General features: G+C 53.1%; 2 protein-coding genes across 11 annotated transcripts in view; both read left to right on the forward strand.

Moving 5' to 3' along the window:
- ALMS1 (ALMS1 centrosome and basal body associated protein) overlaps nt 1-9,031 on the forward strand; it is a 56,080-nt gene extending 47,049 nt beyond the window's left edge. For 7 of the 9 annotated variants that reach the window (XM_071455844.1, XM_071455848.1, XM_071455852.1 and 4 more), the window contains 5 exons: nt 1,690-1,928; nt 2,386-2,674; nt 2,909-2,972; nt 5,143-5,242; nt 8,603-9,031. In XM_071455844.1, coding sequence (XP_071311945.1) covers nt 1,690-1,928; nt 2,386-2,674; nt 2,909-2,972; nt 5,143-5,242; nt 8,603-8,647 — 737 coding nt within the window. In that variant the 3' untranslated portion in view covers nt 8,648-9,031. The remainder of the gene's footprint in view (nt 1-1,689; nt 1,929-2,385; nt 2,675-2,908; nt 2,973-5,142; nt 5,243-8,602) is intronic. The other 2 variants (XM_071455850.1, XM_071455845.1) reach the window with 2 other exon arrangements.
- A 7,880-nt stretch (nt 9,032-16,911) lies between these two features.
- ADAM33 (ADAM metallopeptidase domain 33) overlaps nt 16,912-19,046 on the forward strand; it is a 36,312-nt gene continuing 34,177 nt past the window's right edge. For both annotated transcript variants that reach the window (XM_071455853.1, XM_071455854.1), the window contains exon 1: nt 16,912-17,349. In XM_071455853.1, the coding sequence (XP_071311954.1) occupies nt 17,232-17,349 (118 nt within the window). In that variant the 5' untranslated portion in view covers nt 16,912-17,231. The remainder of the gene's footprint in view (nt 17,350-19,046) is intronic.

Here is a 19,046-nt window from a genome sequence, read left to right on the forward strand (position 1 = left end):
GGCCCCCACAGACAGAACTGACCCTGCCACTGCCTCCTCCTGCTGGGATTTCATGGGACTTCAGCCAAACCCTGCCAGGGCATTGCAGTGCTGGCTTCTGATGGCAGTTTCAGCCATGAAACAGCTGTTACAGCAGGAAATGCACTCATGGGGAGGAATAAACAAGGTGAAGACCTGGCAATCCTGTAGGTGCTTAACATGAACTTCTGAGACACAAAGGTTCTGTTGAACTCTCAGTGCTGGTCACCAACTTGTCCTTAATGTCTCATGCCCTGAGGCTTCCCAGAAGTTTTTTCCAGAGCACTTGGGTGAAAATTGGGAAGAGCTCGACTGGTTTTGAGAGTTGCATTTTTAGGCTGCTGGTGGAGTCTCCTGATGTTTTTATTTTTTTTTTTTTTTTTGTCTCTTAAATTCCTGCCACTCTTCATAACGTCACAATTAAATGTTTAAAAATATTTCCCTTACTCATCACTGTTGTTGTTGTGGGGACTGATCATTCTCTCTCATAAGGGTTTAATTTAGAGAATTCAGAATATCTGCTCAGAATCCCAGCTGATGTATTCACATCATTGTGTGTGTAAACTGTGAGTAACTGAATTCCTGGAGACACGTTGAGCATTTGGGAGATGGAAAGCATATGATCTTTTGAGCATTTGGGAGATGAAAAGCATTTGATCTTCCAAAACATGGATAAAGAGCCACAGGGCTTAGGCCAGCAGAAAGATTCCTTAAAAATGTGTGATTGCTGGTAAATAACTGTTCTTTCCATGGAGGCAAACAGGGAAAATGAACAGTTGTGGGCTTTTCAGAAGTGGTGGTTAATAAAGGCTTGCTGGGGAAGGAATTCTCTTGAACCTGCCCAAGGTGTTTCCTACAGAAATTGAGCTGCAGTGCGGGGTTGCTGCAGTGCTGGCCCTGGCTGGGTTTAGCTGCAAACCTGGGCACTGCTGTGGTTGAAGCCCTGGTCCTTCCCTTCTGAGGGATGTGGGACAGGATGGGAGGGTGAGAGTGGGGAAGCCACTGGATTGGGACAGAGACAGGATAACAGGGCAAGGGAAAGCCACACGAGCACAGCCAGACAAGGAACTCATTCTGCACTTGGAGAATCCTGGAATGGGTTAGGGGGGAAGGGACCTTAAAGCCCACCCCGTGCCACCCCTGCCATGGCAGGGACACCTCCCACTGTCCCAGGCTGCTCCCAGTGTCCAGCCTGGCCTGGGGCACTGCCAGGGATCCAGGGGCAGCCCCAGCTGGGAATGCTCTGGGAATTCCTGTGCCAGTCTCTCCCCACCCTCCCAGGGAACAATTCCTTCCCCATATCTGGTGTAAACCTGCCCTCCTTCAGCTTCAGACTCTTTTCCTTTGTCCTAGTCCCTCTGCAGCCTCCTTGGAACCCCCTGTAGGCACTGGAGGGATCCTGGAGGGCCCCTGCCCACATTCCCAACCATGGAGAGCTCCATTGTGCCTGATGTGACTTGGGAGGTCAAAGCACCATCATTCCAAGTGCTCCCCTTCCTCTTCCCTCAGCTCTGTCTCCTGACTGTGATCTGGGATGCCCCTTGGCTCAGCTGGCATCACCTCTCCTGGCTGTGTCCCCTCATTCCTGCAGGAATAAAGGACCATGGATTGGGATGGACAACAGGCACAAATTGCCTCAAATCTTCTTTCTCTCCCGTGCTCTTTTAACAGGGACTGCGTGGCTCGTCCCAGCAGAGGACTTGGAATGTGAATCAAGGAAAGAAAACCAGTGCAGTGCCACTCTTGGCCCTGGGCCAGCCTGGTTTGAGCCCTGGAGCAGCACAAAGCCCTGGAGAGAGCCCTTGAGGGAGAAGAACCGGGAGGAGCAGCCCAGGCTGGGCCAGGGAGCAGTGACACCCCCGGGGGCTGGCAGGGGGCTGGGGCAGCCCCTGGGCAAACTCACCCTGCAGGTGAGGCACCTGAGCCAGGCACTGCTGGGGCACATCCTGGCTTGCTCTGGCACTCTGGCTTTCCCCAGGATGCTGCCCCAAGTTACTGCCCCAGTACTTGACTTGGTCTGGTATTACAGCAATTGAACCCCTTGGCTTCAGGAGCCAGGGGGATGTAGCTGACAGAACATCCCATCACACTTGTTTCCATGCAGAAACAGCACTGAGGTGTACATAGTATGAGATCAAAATTAGTTTTTATTATTCTTTATTATTATTTTGGGGTTTTTTCCTTCTGGCCAGTTTATTTCCACGTTGTTAAAGCAGAGGCTCAGAGGCTGCTGGCGTTAAGGACAGGAGTTTTATCTTACACCCAATATTGTGAGGGGATTTTTTCCATGCTCTGGGGTTGGTGGTGGGTGTTGTGGGTCTCCCCTGCAGCTGCCAGCCCCAGCTTGGGGTGTTTGTGTCCCCTCAGGAGGCGCTGGCCCTGCACCGCCCCGATTTCATCTCGCGCTCGGGGCAGCGCCTGCGGCACCTGCGGCTGCTCCGCGAGGAGAGGAGGCTGCACAAATCCCAGAGGGAAGCACTGCTGCCAGCCCAGAGGGAAACACTGCTGCCAGCCCAGAGGGACCAGCTGCTGCCAGCCCAGAGGGACCAGCTGCTGCCAGCCCAGAGGGACCAGCTGCTGCCACCCCAGCAGCTGGTGCAGCCTGCCAGGAGGAGAAGAGACTGCAGGACTGCAAATCACCTGGTGTCCAACCGAGGTACTCCAGGGCTCTGCTTTGAATTCTTTGGTTTCGTGAACCCCCCATTATGCTTCAGGGTGTATTTATTTACTATGTATTTCTCCTAAAGCCATTACAGTTATTTAAGCCTGTTGTCTGTAAGATCTTGTAAAGAGTTTTTTTCGAAGAACTTCTATAAAATTTACAAAGGACTCACATTGTTGCAGTAACAAACTCGTTCATCGTTCCCTTATCTCAAAATTTTCCATTCAGGTTTCCTGATGAGAGAAAAAAGAAGAGCAATTCCCAAGCATGAAATGTTTCAAAGATCTAGAAGGTAAAGTTCAGGGAATTTTATTTCAGGTGGATCAGTGCCCTGGGTAGGGAAGAGCTCTGAATCCTGTCTGCAGTCGTAGAACTGGGTGTGCAAATAATTTAGCTTTTTCAGTGAAAAATGCAGGTGCCTTATCAGAGGGAGAAATGTTCTACTTAGAAGTTCCAAGAAACAAAATAATTTTGGAAATTATTTCTGTAGCTAAACCTAGGATTCTGCTGCAGTGTCAGCCATCCACAGCAGACTGGGTCCCACTGGGAGAGGGAGTGAGCTGGGGCACACGAGCATCTGAGGAAGCTCACAAACTATTTACCAAAGTGGGTAACTGGGGCAGCAGGGAGGCAGCATTCCCCCAAAGGAAGAGGCTTTCTATAGAAATAATCACCCCAAGGGAATGCAGAGACTTTTACCCTTGGAAAAGCCACCTCAGGGTGGGGTTTGTGTTATTTCTGACTGCAGTAATTCATCTCTGCGGTGCCCAGCACACTCCCATGGATTTACCCTTGGAGCAGCTGTGCTGCACAGGGGCCATGGGAAGGGATAGTGAAAAATGGGAGTTCACTGCAGCTGAATTTTGCTGTGAATGGGATGGGAAGTGCTGGGCCAGGACCAGCAGAGGTGGCAGAGCCTGAAATAATCCCAGGTTGGTGGGATGAGGCCTGAGCAGCCTGGTCCACCTTGGAATTAACCCTGCTTTGAGCAGCAGCTTGGGGGCTCCAGAGGTTTCTGCCAGCCTTGGTTTCTCTGTGATTCCACCAAGCACCTGCTGCAATACACAATGTATAAAATAAACCCCTTGGTGATTTTTAATGACTTCAGTGATTTTGCATGATACATTTTAATGACTCTTAGCATTTAAGAGTATTCTTAGAGTGTCTGGGGAAGGTGTCCCTGCCCATAGCAGGGGTGCCACTGGATGGGCTTGGAGGTCCTTCCAACCCAAACCATTCCAGGATTGAAGGAAAACTTGGGGAAGCATCAGCACAGGAGAAGACAAAGCAGGGCAACACTACTGAAAGCACTGGAATTTTGGGAATGCCTGAAAAGCTTCAGTGCGGTGATTGCTGTGCTGAACCCCTGCCATGGCTGGAGGGACACAGGACTGTCCTTGGCTGGGGACATGGGGGACACTGAGCTCCAGCTGGGGCACCACGGCAGGGCAGAGCTACAGGTGCTGCTCTGGGGAGGTGCTGGGGCAGGAGAGGGGCAGTTCCTGGGACTGGAGAGGGGTTCCAGGGACAGGAGAGGGGTTCCAGGGGCAGGAGAGGGGTTCCAGGGGCAGGAGAGGGGTTCTAGGGACAGGAGAGGGGCAGTTCCAGGGACAGGAGATGTTCCAGGGGCAGGAGAGGTTCCAGGGGCAGGAGAGGGGTTCCAGGGGCAGGAGAAGAGCGGTTCCAGGGGTAGCAGAGGCATTGCAGGGACAGGAGAGGGGTTCCAGGGACAGGAGAGGGGTTCCAGGGGCAGGAGAGGAGTTCCAGGGGTAGCAGAGCCATTGCAGGGGCAGGAATTCCCAGCTCAGTGCTGCTGTGGATTCCACAGTGGGACAGCAGCAAACTGCAAACACATTGGTCAGGGATGTGCTTGGCCAGCAGCCCTTAGGGATGTGGGGATAAAGCACAGGGTGTGTGTTGCAATAAAGCAGACAGGACTCAGTTTCTTCATGCAGGCAGAATAAAGCTCATATTAAAATAAATAAATAAATAAATAAATAAGTAAAGAAAATATATAAATATAAAAATAATATAAATCTAGAAATAAATATACATCAATAAAGCTTACATTTATACAGTTTTAAAGACAATGTATTTGACTCTAATTGGTTAGTAAACTTCTTAACACTCAATAATTGGTTAGAAGGTGCTTGTGTGTGTGTGTATGTGTTAATGCTTTTTTTCTTCAGGTGTTTACATTTTTCTTTGTAAATTCTCATAGGACAGATCTTTTGTTATTGCTCTTTTCTTTACAAGAGTAAATTGTTATGCAAACTTGATTCTCAATCTAATTTTTTCACATAAGAACTTGCAAGCTAGCTACTAGTATAGCTAAAGTAGCAGGGCCTAAACCATATTTTATAGGGCTTTTCTTTTCTAATATTTCTCCTTGTGTAGAGCAGCTGTGGTGTTTAGTGTCAGGCAGTTTCAAATCTCTGTTTTTGCCTTTCCTCTCCCATTAGGATGTACGAGCAGCTCCCCGAGGTGAGGAGGAAGAGGGAGGAGGAGCAGAGGAGGCAGGAGTACAGCTCCTACCGCCTGAGGGCTCAGCTCTACAAAACTGTGAGTGTCCCCTGGCACAGTGGAGATGGACAAAGACACCTGTTCTGTTCTTCATGCAGAATAGCCAAATCTCTGTTCACATAGCTCATATTCTATTATATTAATATATAATTAATTTTATTTATTTATTTTATATATATATACATATAATATTATACAATATATATTATATAATATATTATATAAAATTAATTATATTCTATTAATATATAATTATATATACTAGATATATTTTTATAATAAAAATATACATATTAGATATTTATATAACAGATATTATATTTTATATATTGCAAATATATATTGATATAAAATATATATTTCAATATATTTATATAAATATATAATATAAATATAATAGAAAAAGTATATGTTATATTTCTATTATATATTTATATTTATATAATTGAATACATTATTTAATATAATAATACAATATATATTATGTATTCTATTATATAAATATATATTTTATTTCATTTGTATGGTTATCAGAAGGCACCATGCCTGGAGCTAACTGGTCAGCAGTTCAGTGAAACTCAGCTCAGTGGCTGGCAATGCCTGGTGTAGGTGTCCATCAAACCTTTCTCTTTCCAGCTGTGTTCACATTCTTGTCTCCTGGGGAGTGAATGTTTCACAGGGGTAGAACTTTCCTCCCCCCAGGTGTGAACTGTCTTCTCACAAGAACAGATTGTTTTGCTAATTGATTCTCACTATTGTCATTCTTATCTCACAGTAATGAGGCCTGATTTTATAAGGGTTTTTTTAATAAGATTTACCTGTATGTGACAATCCTCCCCTCTGGAGAGCCACGTTCCCTCAGGGAGTCCCAGACACAGGGATCTGCTGAGGGGTGTCTGTTTGAAAAGCCAGGTGTCTGCTGAGGAAGGCAGGAGCCTGCCTGAAATGGAACATGCAAACCCCCTCCCTCTGAATTATTGTAATTTTGAAATTAAGGGGCTCTCAGGCAAAGATGTGGCAATAGGAATAACAGTTCATTGCTAGGAAAATTAAAAATACAAATGCAGTAGTACAAACAAAAAGAAACCAAACCCCTGCCAGGGTCAGAGCAGTCCCTGTCCCCTGTGTGTCAGGGGGTGGCACAGCCCCATCCCATGGGGGCTCAGCCCTCCTGCAGTGCCAGCTGTGGCTCTGCTGGAGCAGGGATCCTGCACAAGGGGGGAGTTTTCCTCTGCAGCTCCAGGGCTGCTGCAGATGGGCCTGGGCTCCCTCTGGCAATGCAGGGCAGCAGAAGCTGCTCCTCTGGCAATGCACTGGGCAAAGGCTGCTGGGCTGTCCCAAAGCTCAGATTGGATCCAGGTAGGAATGCTTGGCTCCTCCCCTGGGCACAGCATCTCCCCATGGGATGATGGAATTGGATCAGCCATGCAGGGACACTCACTGGCCCATTTACAGAAGATAACTAATAATTAATGGCCCATGAACAGCAGATAATTAATAATGAATGGTCCATTAACAGCAGAGATCTCCTGGAGGGAGGATTGGCACTGGAGGAGATAAAGAAAACTGCCCCATGAGCAGCAGATACCTGCCCCAGCTCTGACAGGAGGAATGCACACCCCCAGCCACACCTCACAACCCAGGGCACTGCAGTCCAGGTGCTGGGGGTGCCCAGGTGTGTTCCATTCATCAGCCAAGCTCTGCTACACCTTTCCTTTCCTGCAATCCTCCCATTCCATGGAAAAATGGCTCAGAAGGTGGTGCTGGTGCAATGATACAAACGAGGGCTTGTGCAGGGCCTGGGGTGGAACAGAGGGGTCTTGGAGCACATCCCAGGAAGGACGAGTGTCCTTCCAGAGCTGGGTTTGCTCTCCTGTGCCCTGGCTGTGGGTTTGGCTCAGGGAATCCCCAGCCATGCCTAACAAAGCCTGGAGTCAGCCTTAGTTTATGCAGGCTGCAGCTTGCAGTCCTGGTGGAGGGTTCCCTCTGAGGCTTCCAGCAGTTTCTGTTTGCCCAGCACTGGCCCTGCTCAGCCAGGACCCCTGGCTGGGAAGGGATAAACCAGTGTCCCTGAGCATGGACAGGCACTGAAACCAAAACTGCCCTTTTCTTTAAACTCTGGGCCTTAAACTTGCACTCCAGTTTTAGTGTTAAACTCCTGGAGTATTCCAGAGCTGGAGTAATAGGCTTGGCTGTTTGTTGGGAACAGCAGTCATTGGATTTTCAAAGTCAGCACTTGTAATGTGTTCTGTAAAACATCTTCCTACTCTAATTTGGGGAATTTACCACTAGAAAGACTTTAATTTGTTGCTATCCTTGGGCAGGGTATTTTCAGGACATTTTTTTGCTCTGGTCTGAGAATTCCAGATGCTGGTACAGTAAAGTTTGAGGAATTAATGAGTTCTGGCAGTCTCTGACTTGGAGTGGCAGAGTGGGCTGGAAGCAGGGAGGAAATAGGATCAGAACTTTAGCACATAAATATGGGTTTGATTGGAAGGGAGGTGGTGATTCATGGCAGTAAATAATTGCAGTGCTTTAGTTCTCCCTGCTGGTGCAGAAGAGCTGCTGTAAATCAGGGAATGGTTTGGTGAGGATGGGCTGAGAGCACCAGCTTCTGAGTGAGGCTCATTGTGCCTAAAAACCAACCACAGATTCTGTGGAATGGCTCCAAAAACTAGAGCTGGTCTCAAGGCATTTCTGGGACAGTTTGGGGCAGCTCACTGAGGGGAAAAGAGAATAATGTGAAGTTTTCTTGGCACTGAGTGAGGGGGAAACAACCTGGGCCCACCTGGAACTGGAGCCATAAAAATCCCTGGGCTGGAGTGCACAGACATTCTTAACCTGTGAAATTGTTCAATACTTCTCTTTGTTAGGATAGCAAAGTTATTTTTATCACAGGGTGCACGTGGATCTGGGCTGATGCTCTGTCCCAGCAGCCCTTTGCTTTTGTGCTTTTAATTTCAAATAGAGCAGAAAATCATCCCAGGCAGATCAGGGGACAGGGAGTGCCCTGGAATTTTGCACTCTGTAGTGGGGACAGACCCTGATCTGATGGCAGCAGCAATCAGAACTCCCAGCCCCACTGAAGCAGAAATGAATGCTCTGAGTTTATCAGAGGCAGATTTGTTCCAATGCCGAGGCTCCTCCACGAGGGGGAGCGAGTTTGTGATCCCAGTGAATGGGAGAGAGCTCCTGGAAGGAGCAGCAGCTCATGGGTATTCCCCCTGTGGGATTCCAGAGCAATCTGTGCAGGGAACCTGTGCTCAGCATTTTTAATTCTCAAGGCACTGAACTCACCCGTGTCCCTGTGTTTTTCCCTCAGAGCACAGAGAACCTGTGCTCAGCATTTTTAATTCTCAAGGCACTGAACTCACCCGTGTCCCTGTGTTTTTCCCTCAGAAGATCACCAGCCATGTCCTGGGGAAGAAGGTGTCCTGGAGCTGACCTCAGCCAGCCTGAGCTGAGCACACACAGCACTGGCACAGGGAGAAGGCACTAAATGCTTCTGCAGCCCCACTTTGTGCTCTTGGCTCCCTTCTGTGCTCACTGGTCCTGCCCTGCGTAAGAATCAGGGATTTGGGGGGAGTGTCAGGGTTTTAAATAAATAGCTGGGGTTTTATAGTGGTGTTAGGCACTTCCAGAGGAAACAGAGTCTGGAAAAACTTGGTTCGTAATATATTTATAACTCCCTGATTGGAATAGCAGTTTTATGTATTTATTTTCAATGGGTTTTAACGAGGATTTTTAGATTTTTTTAAATTCCTGTCTCAGTGTAGAAAATTCACTTGTTATGTTTTGTACTTCAATAAAACAGCTGAGTTGTAATAACTGCTGCAGCTGTGTTTGTGCAGGGACCAGGAGGGGCAGAGCAGAGACACTTCTGGTGCTGGTGGGAGCTTTCAGGGCTTTCCTGGGAGAATCCCTTTTTTATTTGATGGTTTGTCCTGCCAGGGTCCCTGGCTGTGCCCTGCGCCAGCACCACTGAAAAGATGCAGGACAGAGAGGAGGTTTGTGAAGAGCTCAAGTCTCAGTTCATAGGATGGATAAACAGGAAAAGACATCTGAGGAAAACAGAGTGGGTGTGAGCTGTGGCTTCCTATGCTCTCTCTGCCTCAGATGTTTGTGGCAATTGAGCTCAAAACAGCTGGGAGGGAACACCCAAAACTGCTGGGAGGGCTGGGTGCCCCTGGAGGTGGAAGGTTCTGGAGAGACCCTGCAGGGCCTGCAGGGGCTCCAGGAGAGCTGCAGAGGGGCTGGGGACAAGGCCTGCAGGGACAGGAGCCAGGGAATGGCTCCCACTGGGAAAGGGGAGATTGGGCTGGGATCTTGGCAAGGAATTCCTGGCTGGGCTGGAATTCCCAGAGCAGCTGGGGCTGCCCCTGGATCCCTGGCAGTGCCCAAGGCCAGGCTGGACACTGGGGCTGGAGCAGCCTGGGGCAGTGGGAGGTGTCCCTGCCATGGCAGGGGTGGCTCTGGGTGGGATTTAGGGTCCCTTCCAACCCAACCCATTCCAGATTCCCTGATCTGGTCTGGTCTCAGAAATGGAACTTGAAGTGCAGATTACAGACAGCACCATCCCATGGGTGGGATAAATCAGCTCAGACTGTGGCTCCTCTTCTCAGACCTTCCCACCTCCCAGAATGCAGTTTTACCTGTTTACCACAGCATCAGCCTGCTTTGGGATGAAGGAATCCAGTGCCACCCCTGCCCTGTCCCACCTGGCCTGGAGCTGCAATTTGCTCATTCCACTTCCTTGGGATCAGGAGGGATGGAATTGCTGCCTTGCCTCTGGAATTCTGTACTGTGGCTGGAAATGAGCTTTGTGTGAAGCAAGGGTGCTGAGTGTGCTGGGGCTGAGCTCTCTGATGGATCCTGAGACACACAGGACAGATTTGTTCCCTGGGAGAGGAGACTGGGGGTGCTGGAGCCCCAACGAGCTCCTGCCTCACCTGGAGCTTGTTCAAGGCCACTCAGCTCCTTATTTGTGCCTTTAGGCTTTCAGTGAGGAGATGAAAGGAGCCAGAGGGCCTTGTGCTCCAAAACCCCTCTGAGATCCAGCCCAGTGCTCCCCCAGCACTGCCAGGGCCACGCCTGAGCCGTGTCCCCAGGTGCCACAAACAAACACAGGGCACTGAAATCCCTCCAAGGATGGGGACTGCACGGCTGCACAAACCTTTGGGGGATGGAATCTCTGCTGCTGGGGGTGTTCCCATCCATCCTGCCCTGATGTGTCCCTGGGGATGCTCCTGAGCTGCTCCAGGGCTCTCCCTGCCCTCAGCTGGGTGCAGCTCCTGTGCATGCAGAGCTCCCTTGCGGTGTTTGCAGCTCTGGGAAGGAGCTGTTGACATTTGCAGCACACCAAACTTCCAGCACACCAAACTGTTCTCCAAACACTCAGGAAATTGTGCTTGTCTTGTGCTGTTCCAGAGTGGAGTCATCCCCTCCAAATCCACTGCACACAGACTTCTGGGTGAATCCTGCAGGGCTCTGCAAGGGGAATTGGGGCAGGACTGGTTTTTGTCAACACTGCTGGAGCAGATTTGTGTTTTCAGTTACTCAGAACTGCTCTTTGATCAGCAGCACCCCCAGGGATTGCTGTGTAGGACAGATGTGTGTCCACGGCCTGACCTGCAGCTGGGAAACCTCCTGGATGAGATGGAAAAGGAGAAAATGGAAAAGAGGTGCAAAAATCCACTTTCTGCTTTGAAATGTGCTTTATTTCAAAATGAGAGGCTTCTTTCCCTTCTGGAGCACCTCCCATTTCTTCCTTTGTGACCATTTCCACTCCTTCTTCCTTTGTGCTGTAAATTCCATCCCGAGGGAATCAGTCCTGATCCTCCTCTGTGGGGGCAGCCCTGTGGGGGCTTTTGGGGTCCTTCCCATGGAGAACCCCTCTCCAGCAGGTTTGGGTGTTTCTGGAACCCCTCTCCAGCAGGTTTGGGTGTTTTGGAATCTCTCCCATGGAGAACCCCTCTCCAGCAGGTTTGGGTGTTTCTGGAACCCCTCTCCAGCAGGTTTGGGTGTTTCTGGAACCCCTCCCATGGAGACCCCCTGTCCCATCAGGGGCTGAGGGGCTTGGGGGGGTGTCTGGGACACGCTCTGGCATTGCTGGGATCTGGAAGGGTTTCCATGGAAATGCCTTGCAGTGCTGATGTGAAACACAGCTCAAGTGCCCCATTTCCTTGGAAAAGGAAGTTCCCACATCTGCAGTCGCTGTTGCTGTCCCTCTGCCAGGACATGGCCTGTCCAGCCTGGGTGCCTGCTGGGGACTCCTCCCAGGGTTTCTCTTGGCCCATTTGTTTTGTCACTGAGAGCACCACAGGAAGGCTTTGGAGAGGAGAAGATGAAGGATTTGTGCTAAAGCAGGTGAGGAAATCTCTTCCAGAATTCCAGGATGGTTTGGATTGCCAGGGACCTTAAAGACCATGCAGGCCCACCCCTGCACTGGCACCTGTAATTAAATGGATTATGAATTATTATGGGCTTTATATCAGCCCTCCCCAAAGTCCATCTCATTTTTTCCATGAGTGCATCCTGGCTTATAATTCACTTTTCTTGAAATCTTGAAACAATTCCCTGAGGAAGACACGACTTCCTGAGTGGCTGCTCATTAGTGCAGATCCCACTTTATTCCAGTGGAGCAGATTTTAAAATATTGTTTCCTTTGTGCTGCCTCTCTGAGCCCCTGGCTGCTCCTGGGGCCAGCTGCAGTCAGCCTGGGCCGGGGCAGGAATTCAGCCTGGGGCAGGAATCTGGCTGGAAATGGGAAAGGCCCGGCTCTCACACGAGCAAGGTTTGAAAGTCAAGCTTTTAGTAATGTTTTTCTCCCTACATCAGCAGATAAAGTGAGTTCTGCTGCCAAATGGGACCCTGCGGGAGGGTGAGCGACCTCGGCGTGACAAATGGGAGCCACGCTGATTAATGCTGCTGGAAGGAGCTCAGATTCCAGGGGGATGAGGCACTGGGGAGAGCCTGCCTTCCTGGGGAGAAGGGGCTTTGCAAACCCAGCCTGATTTTGTTCCTGTGCCCACGTGCTGCTGTCCTGTTGCTTCCCAAGAGGCTCCATCCAACTTCCCAATGCTGGAGAGATGCCAAGGTGTTCCCCCCAGGCTGTGCTGCTCCCCAGTCTGAGATGGGTTCAGAACATCCCATGAATTGTCCTGGCTGGCTCCTGCCAGCCCTCCTGACTCATCCACTGAGCAGCCAGCCCTGACCTCCTCTGGCCAAGGAAGAGCCCCTGGGACTGACCGAGGAGAGGACACAGCTGAGGAGTTGTGTGACATCACTGTGAGCTGTCCCTGCGATGGCACTGGGGGCACATCTGCTCTGGGGAGACTCCATCACTCTGCCAGGTTTGTGTGAGCAGCACAGAGGTGTTTGACTGGAGAAGGGAACATGGCCAGGGCAGGAACAGAGCTGGGAAAGGGGCTGCAGAATCCCTGAGGAGCTGGGCAGGGGCTGCAGAATCCCTGAGGGAGCTGGGCAGGGGCTCAGCCTGGAGCAAAGGAGGCTCAGGGGGCCCTTGTGGCTCTGCACAGCTCCTGCCAGGAGGGCACAGCCGGGGGGATTTGGGATCTTCTCCCAGGGAACAGGGACAGGAGCAGAGGGAATGGCCTCAGGCCGGGCCAGGGGAGGTTGGTTGGATATTGGGGAAATTTCCTCATGGCAAAGGTGCTTGGCAGGGGCTGCCCAGGGGAGTCCCCATCTCGGGAGGAGTCCGGGTAAGGTGTGGAGGTGGCACTCAGAGCTCTGGGCTGGGGACACGCGGTGGTCGGGCACAGCTGGGACTCGGTGATCCTGGAGATCTTTCCCACCCCAACAATCCCCTGGTTCTGGGACTGTCACACCTGAGGGTGTCCCTTGCAGAGGGACCTGGGCCAGGCCAGGAGTGATGGAGTTTGAGCTGAGGAAGCCTCAGGCTGTGGCTGCCCAGGGTCACCCTCCTGTGCCCATGTCCATGGCTGGGGACAGGAGATGCCTGGGAGGGGCAGCAGCCTGCAGCCACAGCCCCAGGGTCTCTCCTGTCTGTGTCCCCAGCTCTGGGTGACCCCAGGCTCTGAGTGTCCCCATCTCTGGGTGTCCCCAACTCTGGGTGTCCCCATCTCTGGGTGTCCCCATCTCTGGCTGACCCCATCTCTGGGTGTCCCCGTCTCTGGGTGTCCCCGTCTCTGGGTGTCCCCATCTCTGGGTGTCCCCATCTCTGGCTGTCCCCGTCTCTGGGTGTCCCCATCTCTGGCTGACCCCATCCCTGGGTGTCCCCATCCCTGGGTGTCCCCATCCCTGGGTGTCCCCATCCCTGGGTGTCCCCAGCTCTGGGTGTCCCCAACTCTGGGTGTCCCCATCTCTGGGTGTCCCCATCTCTGGGTGTCCCCATCTCTGGGTGTCCCTATCTCTGGGTGTCCCCAGCTCTGGGTGTCCCCAGCACTCCCTGCGTGCTGCCCTGGCCTCACTGCAGCCCCGGGCTGGGTGCAGCTGCTGCCTGTGCTGGTGGCAGGGGATGGGGCCGGCGCCTGCTCCTGCCCACAAAAGGCATTTATAACTCTGCAGCAGCCCCAGCTGCTGCTGCCAGCCCGGGCAGGGCTGTCCCACAGCCTGGCACATTCCTGGGGGAACAGAGGCACTGCTGCCCTGCTGAGGGGAGAGCAGTGAGGAGAAATGTCCCACTCTAGGGAGGAGCAGCGAGGCCACGCTCTGCTGGGGACACCGCTCCCATTTGTGCCCTGGGATCTGTCCCTGTTTGTCCCTGGCTGTGCCCTGGGATCTGTCCCTATTTCTGTCCTGTCTGTGCTGTCTGTGCCCTGGGATCTGTCCCTGTCTGTGCCCTGTTTGTGTCCCTGTTTGTCCCTGTCTGTGCCCTGGGATCTGTCTTGTTTGTGCCCTGGGATCTGTCCCTGTTTGTCCCTGGCTGTGCCCTGGGATCTGTCCCTGTCTGTGCCCTGGGATCTGTCCCTGTTTCTGTCCTGTCTGTCCTGTCTGTGCCCTGGGATCTGTCCCTGTCTGTCCCTGGCTGTGCCCTGGGATGTGTCCCTGGCTGTGCCCTGTTTGTGTCCCTGGCTGTCCCTGGCTGTGCCAGGCTGCTGATCCCCAGCCATGCCCTCGTGTTCCCACCACGCTCCCACAGTCCCTCTTGGCAGGGCTGGGTTTTGGAGCATTTCTCCTCTCATGTGTCCTCTCCCAGGACCTGCAGGGTGGGGTGAAGCTTCAGGGGGGCCTGGGGCTGTGCAGAGAGGCCCAGGAAAGGCAGAACTCCATGGAATCCCCTCCAGTGCCACCCCTGCCATGGCAGGGACACCTCCCACTGTCCCAGGCTGCTCCAGCCCCATGTCCAGCCTGGCCTTGGGCACTGGATCAGCCCCAGCTGCTCTGGGCACTTGTGGCAAGCCCTCAGCCTGTCCCAGGGAGGAATTTCTCCCTGAGGTGCCTGGGGAGGGCTCGTGGTGGCAGGAGGGGCAGCTCAGTGCCGCTGACCGTCCTGGGGAGGGCTGGAGGCTGATGGGGAAGCCCTCGCCTCCATGCAGATGTTTGCAGCTGCAGGGTGCACCCCAGGGCCCCTCCCAGCACCCGCTGTGTTTGGTGCCAGCAGGGCTCTGACTCTGCTGCCACAGCTCTGCTCTGTCTGTTTGTCCTTTGTGCCAGGAAACCCCAGGGAGGGCCCCTGTGCCTTCCTGTCCCCAGATGTCCCCCTGGGCCACAGGTCCCTGGAGCACTCTGGGTAGGGGGGCTGGCAGCTGTCCCCGTTTTCAGGGTAAAATCATTTGCAAAGCTTTAATTACTACAGCTAATCAACATTGCTATTGGGATTTTAATACCTGTTGATGAATCCTGGCCCCGAATGCGGCAGGGAGAGCTGGCTGGCCCCAGGGAGGCACCCCAAGGGCTGGGAGTGTGTGCATCCCCTCATCCCCACACTCCCTGCTCCTGCTCTGGTGCGTCTGGGTGGATGCTGTCAATAAAATCCATCCCTGGAAGTGTGCAAGGCCAGGCTGGAGAGCCTGGGACAGTGGGAGGTGTCCCTGCCATGGCAGGGGTGGCACTGGGTGGGCTTTGAGGTCCCTTCCACTCAAAACCACTCTGTGATTCTACAATTAATAGCATTTTTATTAATAGCATTAAAATGTTTATTAATAGCATTTATATTAATTAATATAAAGTACTGATGTTAATAATCAATATAATTAATATTAACAATAACAACAACTGCGGAGCAGATTGAGGGTCAGAGAGCTGTCTCTGGGGTGGGATATGGATGGATGGATGGATGGATGGATGGATGGATGATGGATGATGGATGGATGGATGGATGGATGGATGATGGATGGATGATGGATGATGGATGGATGGATGGATGGATGGATGGATGGATGGATGATGGATGGATGATGGATGGATGGATGGATGATGGATGGATGGATGATGGATGGATGATGGATGGATGGATGGATGGATGATGGATGGATGGATGATGGATGGATGGATGGATGATGGATGGATGGATGGATGATGGATGGATGGATGGATGGATGATGGATGGATGGATGGATGGATGGATGGATGGATGATGGATGGATGATGGATGGATGATGGATGGATGATGGATGGATGGATGGATGGATGGATGGATGGATGGATGGATGGATGATGGATGGATGATGGATGGATGGATGGATGGATGATGGATGGATGATGGATGGATGGATGATGGATGGATGATGGATGGATGGATGATGGATGGATGGATGGATGGATGATGGATGGATGGATGGATGGATGATGGATGGATGGATGATGGATGGATGATGGATGGATGGATGGATGGATGATGGATGGATGGATGGATGGATGATGGATGGATGGATGGATGATGGATGATGGATGGATGGATGATGGATGGATGGATGGATGGATGGATGGATGATGGATGGATGGATGATGGATGGATGATGGATGGATGGATGGATGATGGATGGATGGATGGATGATGGATGGATGGATGATGGATGGATGATGGATGGATGGATGATGGATGGATGATGGATGGATGGATGGATGGATGGATGATGGATGGATGGATGATGGATGGATGGATGGATGGATTGATGGATGGATGATGGATGGATGGATGATGGATGGATGGATGATGGATGGATGGATGGATGATGGATGGATGGATGGATGGATGGATGGATGGATGATGGATGGATGGATGATGGATGGATGGATGGATTGATGGATGGATGATGGATGATGGATGGATGATGGATGGATGATGGATGGATGATGGATGGATGGATGATGGATGGATGGATGGATGGATGGATGGATGGATGATGGATGGATGATGGATGGATGGATGGATGATGGATGGATGGATGGATGGATGGATGATGGATGGATGGATGGATGGATGATGGATGGATGGATGGATGATGGATGGATGGATGATGGATGGATGGATGGAGGGATGAATGGATGGATGGATGATGGATGGATGGATGGATGGATGGATGGATGGATGATGGATGGATGATGGATGGATGGATGGATGGATGGATGGATGGATGGATGGAGGGATGAATGGATGGATGGATGATGGATGGATGATGGATGGATGGATGGATGATGGATGGATGGATGGATGGATGGATGGATGAATGGATGGATGGATGGACGGACGGACGGACGGATGGATGGATGGATGGATGGATGGACATACTGATGGATGGATGATGGATGAACCGATGGCTCACGGCTGATGGCTGATGAATGATGAATGATGGATGGAGCCGCGGCGGGCGGGGGAAGCCTGGGAGCCGCCGAGCCGCGGGTCTGGTTCTCATTAAGCGGCCGGGCCGGGCCAAGAAACACAGCAATAAATAAGGGCGAACAAAGCCGCCCCCTCCCCGCCGCCCCCCGGCCGGGCCGGCCGCGCTCGGGGCTCCGCGGCGGGGGAGGGACCGGCGGCATAAAGAGGAGAAGGAGGTCGGGCCGCAGGCTCGAGTCGGGGCGGTGACAGCCCGGGAGCGGCGGCATGGCCGGGCCGGGCCCCCCCGGGCCCCGCCGCGGCTCGGCCGCGGGCTGGGGGCTGCGCCTCGCCCTCCTGGGGGTCCTGCTGGGGCTCCCCCCGCGGGGCCGGGCGGGGCCGGCAGGTAACGGGGGCTGGGGGCCGGGGGGAACCGGGTGGGATCGGGATGGGATCGGGATGGGATAGGGGTGAGGATGGGATTGGGATAGGGGTGGGATAGGGCTGGGGATGGGATTGGGATTGGGATAGGATGGGATGGGGTGGGGTGGGGGCTCCGGGCCGCGCTCGCTGCCCCCGGCGAGCCCCCCGAGCCTGCGCTGCGGCTCCGCTCCAGTCCCGGCGCTCCCGGCCCGGCCCCGCGGGTCCCGCTGGCCGCGGAGGGACCGGGCTGGCACCGGGCACGGGCACGGGGCCGCTCTCAGCCCCGGCGCTGCGGTGATCTCAGAGCCCCCGTCCCCAGCCAGCCCCGCTCTCAGCAGGAGCTCGGGGTCTGCGCTGCCCTGCGGGTCCTGCCGTGAAACGTGGCTCGTTCGGTCCGTGAGGAAATCCAGACTTTGCCCGAGGCTCCCATCGCTTTTTAAACGGGAGCCGCAGGAGGAGAGGGGCTGCCCGTTTCCCTTCGGCCCCCTGTAGCCTCTTCCCCATCCCTCTTTCCTTCCCCAGCCGTTCCAAGAAGTCAGGGCTGATGTTCCTCTACCCAGAGCACATTTTTTCTTACTGCATTTTTCACTTCCGAGCTTTGCCGGGCTCTCGGCTGCTGCTGCTGCTGAGAAGTTTTCCAGCAACTGCAAGAGAGCAGCTGGGAGGGGAGCGGGAGGGCGGTGGGGCCAGAGCTGTGTTTGGATGGAGAGCAGAAGGGAAAGGAAGGGAAAGCTGCCTGCTCCGCTGGGATCGGGCTCTGCGGGGCTCCCCCGGGGCTCCCCCAGCCCCGCAGCTCGCGGTGCCAGCATCCCAAACCCCACAGCGGCGCCGTTCCCCACAACGCTCCCTAAAAGGGCTGGGAGCGAGTGTTTTCCAGGAAATCCAGAGAAGGGGGGTGTGGGAAACCCTTTCTGTGCTGCCTTTGGGTTTATTTGAGTTGGGTTTCGGAGGCCCCGTCTCGTGCTCCGAGTCTCTCAGATTCCCAGCAAAAGCTACAAACAAAACAGTTGGAAATTTAAAATATCGTAACTTAAATCTCATCCTTTAAATCTCCCAGCCGAGGGATTTTTGGGACGTGGCCGAGGCCCGGCCCAGCCCCTCGTGTCCCATCCTCTCCCCAGCCGTGGGAGAGAGCTGGGGCCGGGCAGGCACAGCTCCCTGCCCTGCTCCCGGTGGGAATTGAAATTAGAGGGGTTTATTGCTTGCCTCTGAAACGGGAGGCACCAGCCCCGCCGGGGCTGCTCCCGTGCCTCAGTTTCCCCACGGACAATGGGCTCGTGCGAGGCCGGGGTGGAGGGGCCCGGCTCCCGCCTCGGGAGGAGGTGAGGAGAAGGAAGCTGGGACGGTGCCACCCCTTATCTGCAGTTATTCCTGGAATCTGATTCCAGGCTATATTTAATGGCACTGATTAAATGCCTCGGGCGATAGCGCCGGGCGCTCCCGGGGGACAGAGGTGGCCGGGCGGGGTGACCCGATCCCATCCAGCTCCGGCAGCAATTCCCAGCCCACAGCTCCGCCTTTGTTTTTCCTTTGTCTTTCCAATAACTTCATCTTCCCTCGAGCCAAAGCCCCGGAGCTCCGCACGAGGAACCAAAACAAGCCATAAAACCAGAGAGCCCTCAGCCCTGCTATTTCACTCTCCGAGTAAATAACTTCGCTGGGCGAGATGATTCCACCCAA

The sequence above is a fragment of the Agelaius tricolor genome, unplaced genomic scaffold, assembly GCF_023055355.1.
Source record: "Agelaius tricolor isolate 1412-34295 unplaced genomic scaffold, bAgeTri1.0.p SCAF_54, whole genome shotgun sequence".
NCBI classification, from domain to species: Eukaryota; Metazoa; Chordata; class Aves; order Passeriformes; family Icteridae; genus Agelaius; species Agelaius tricolor.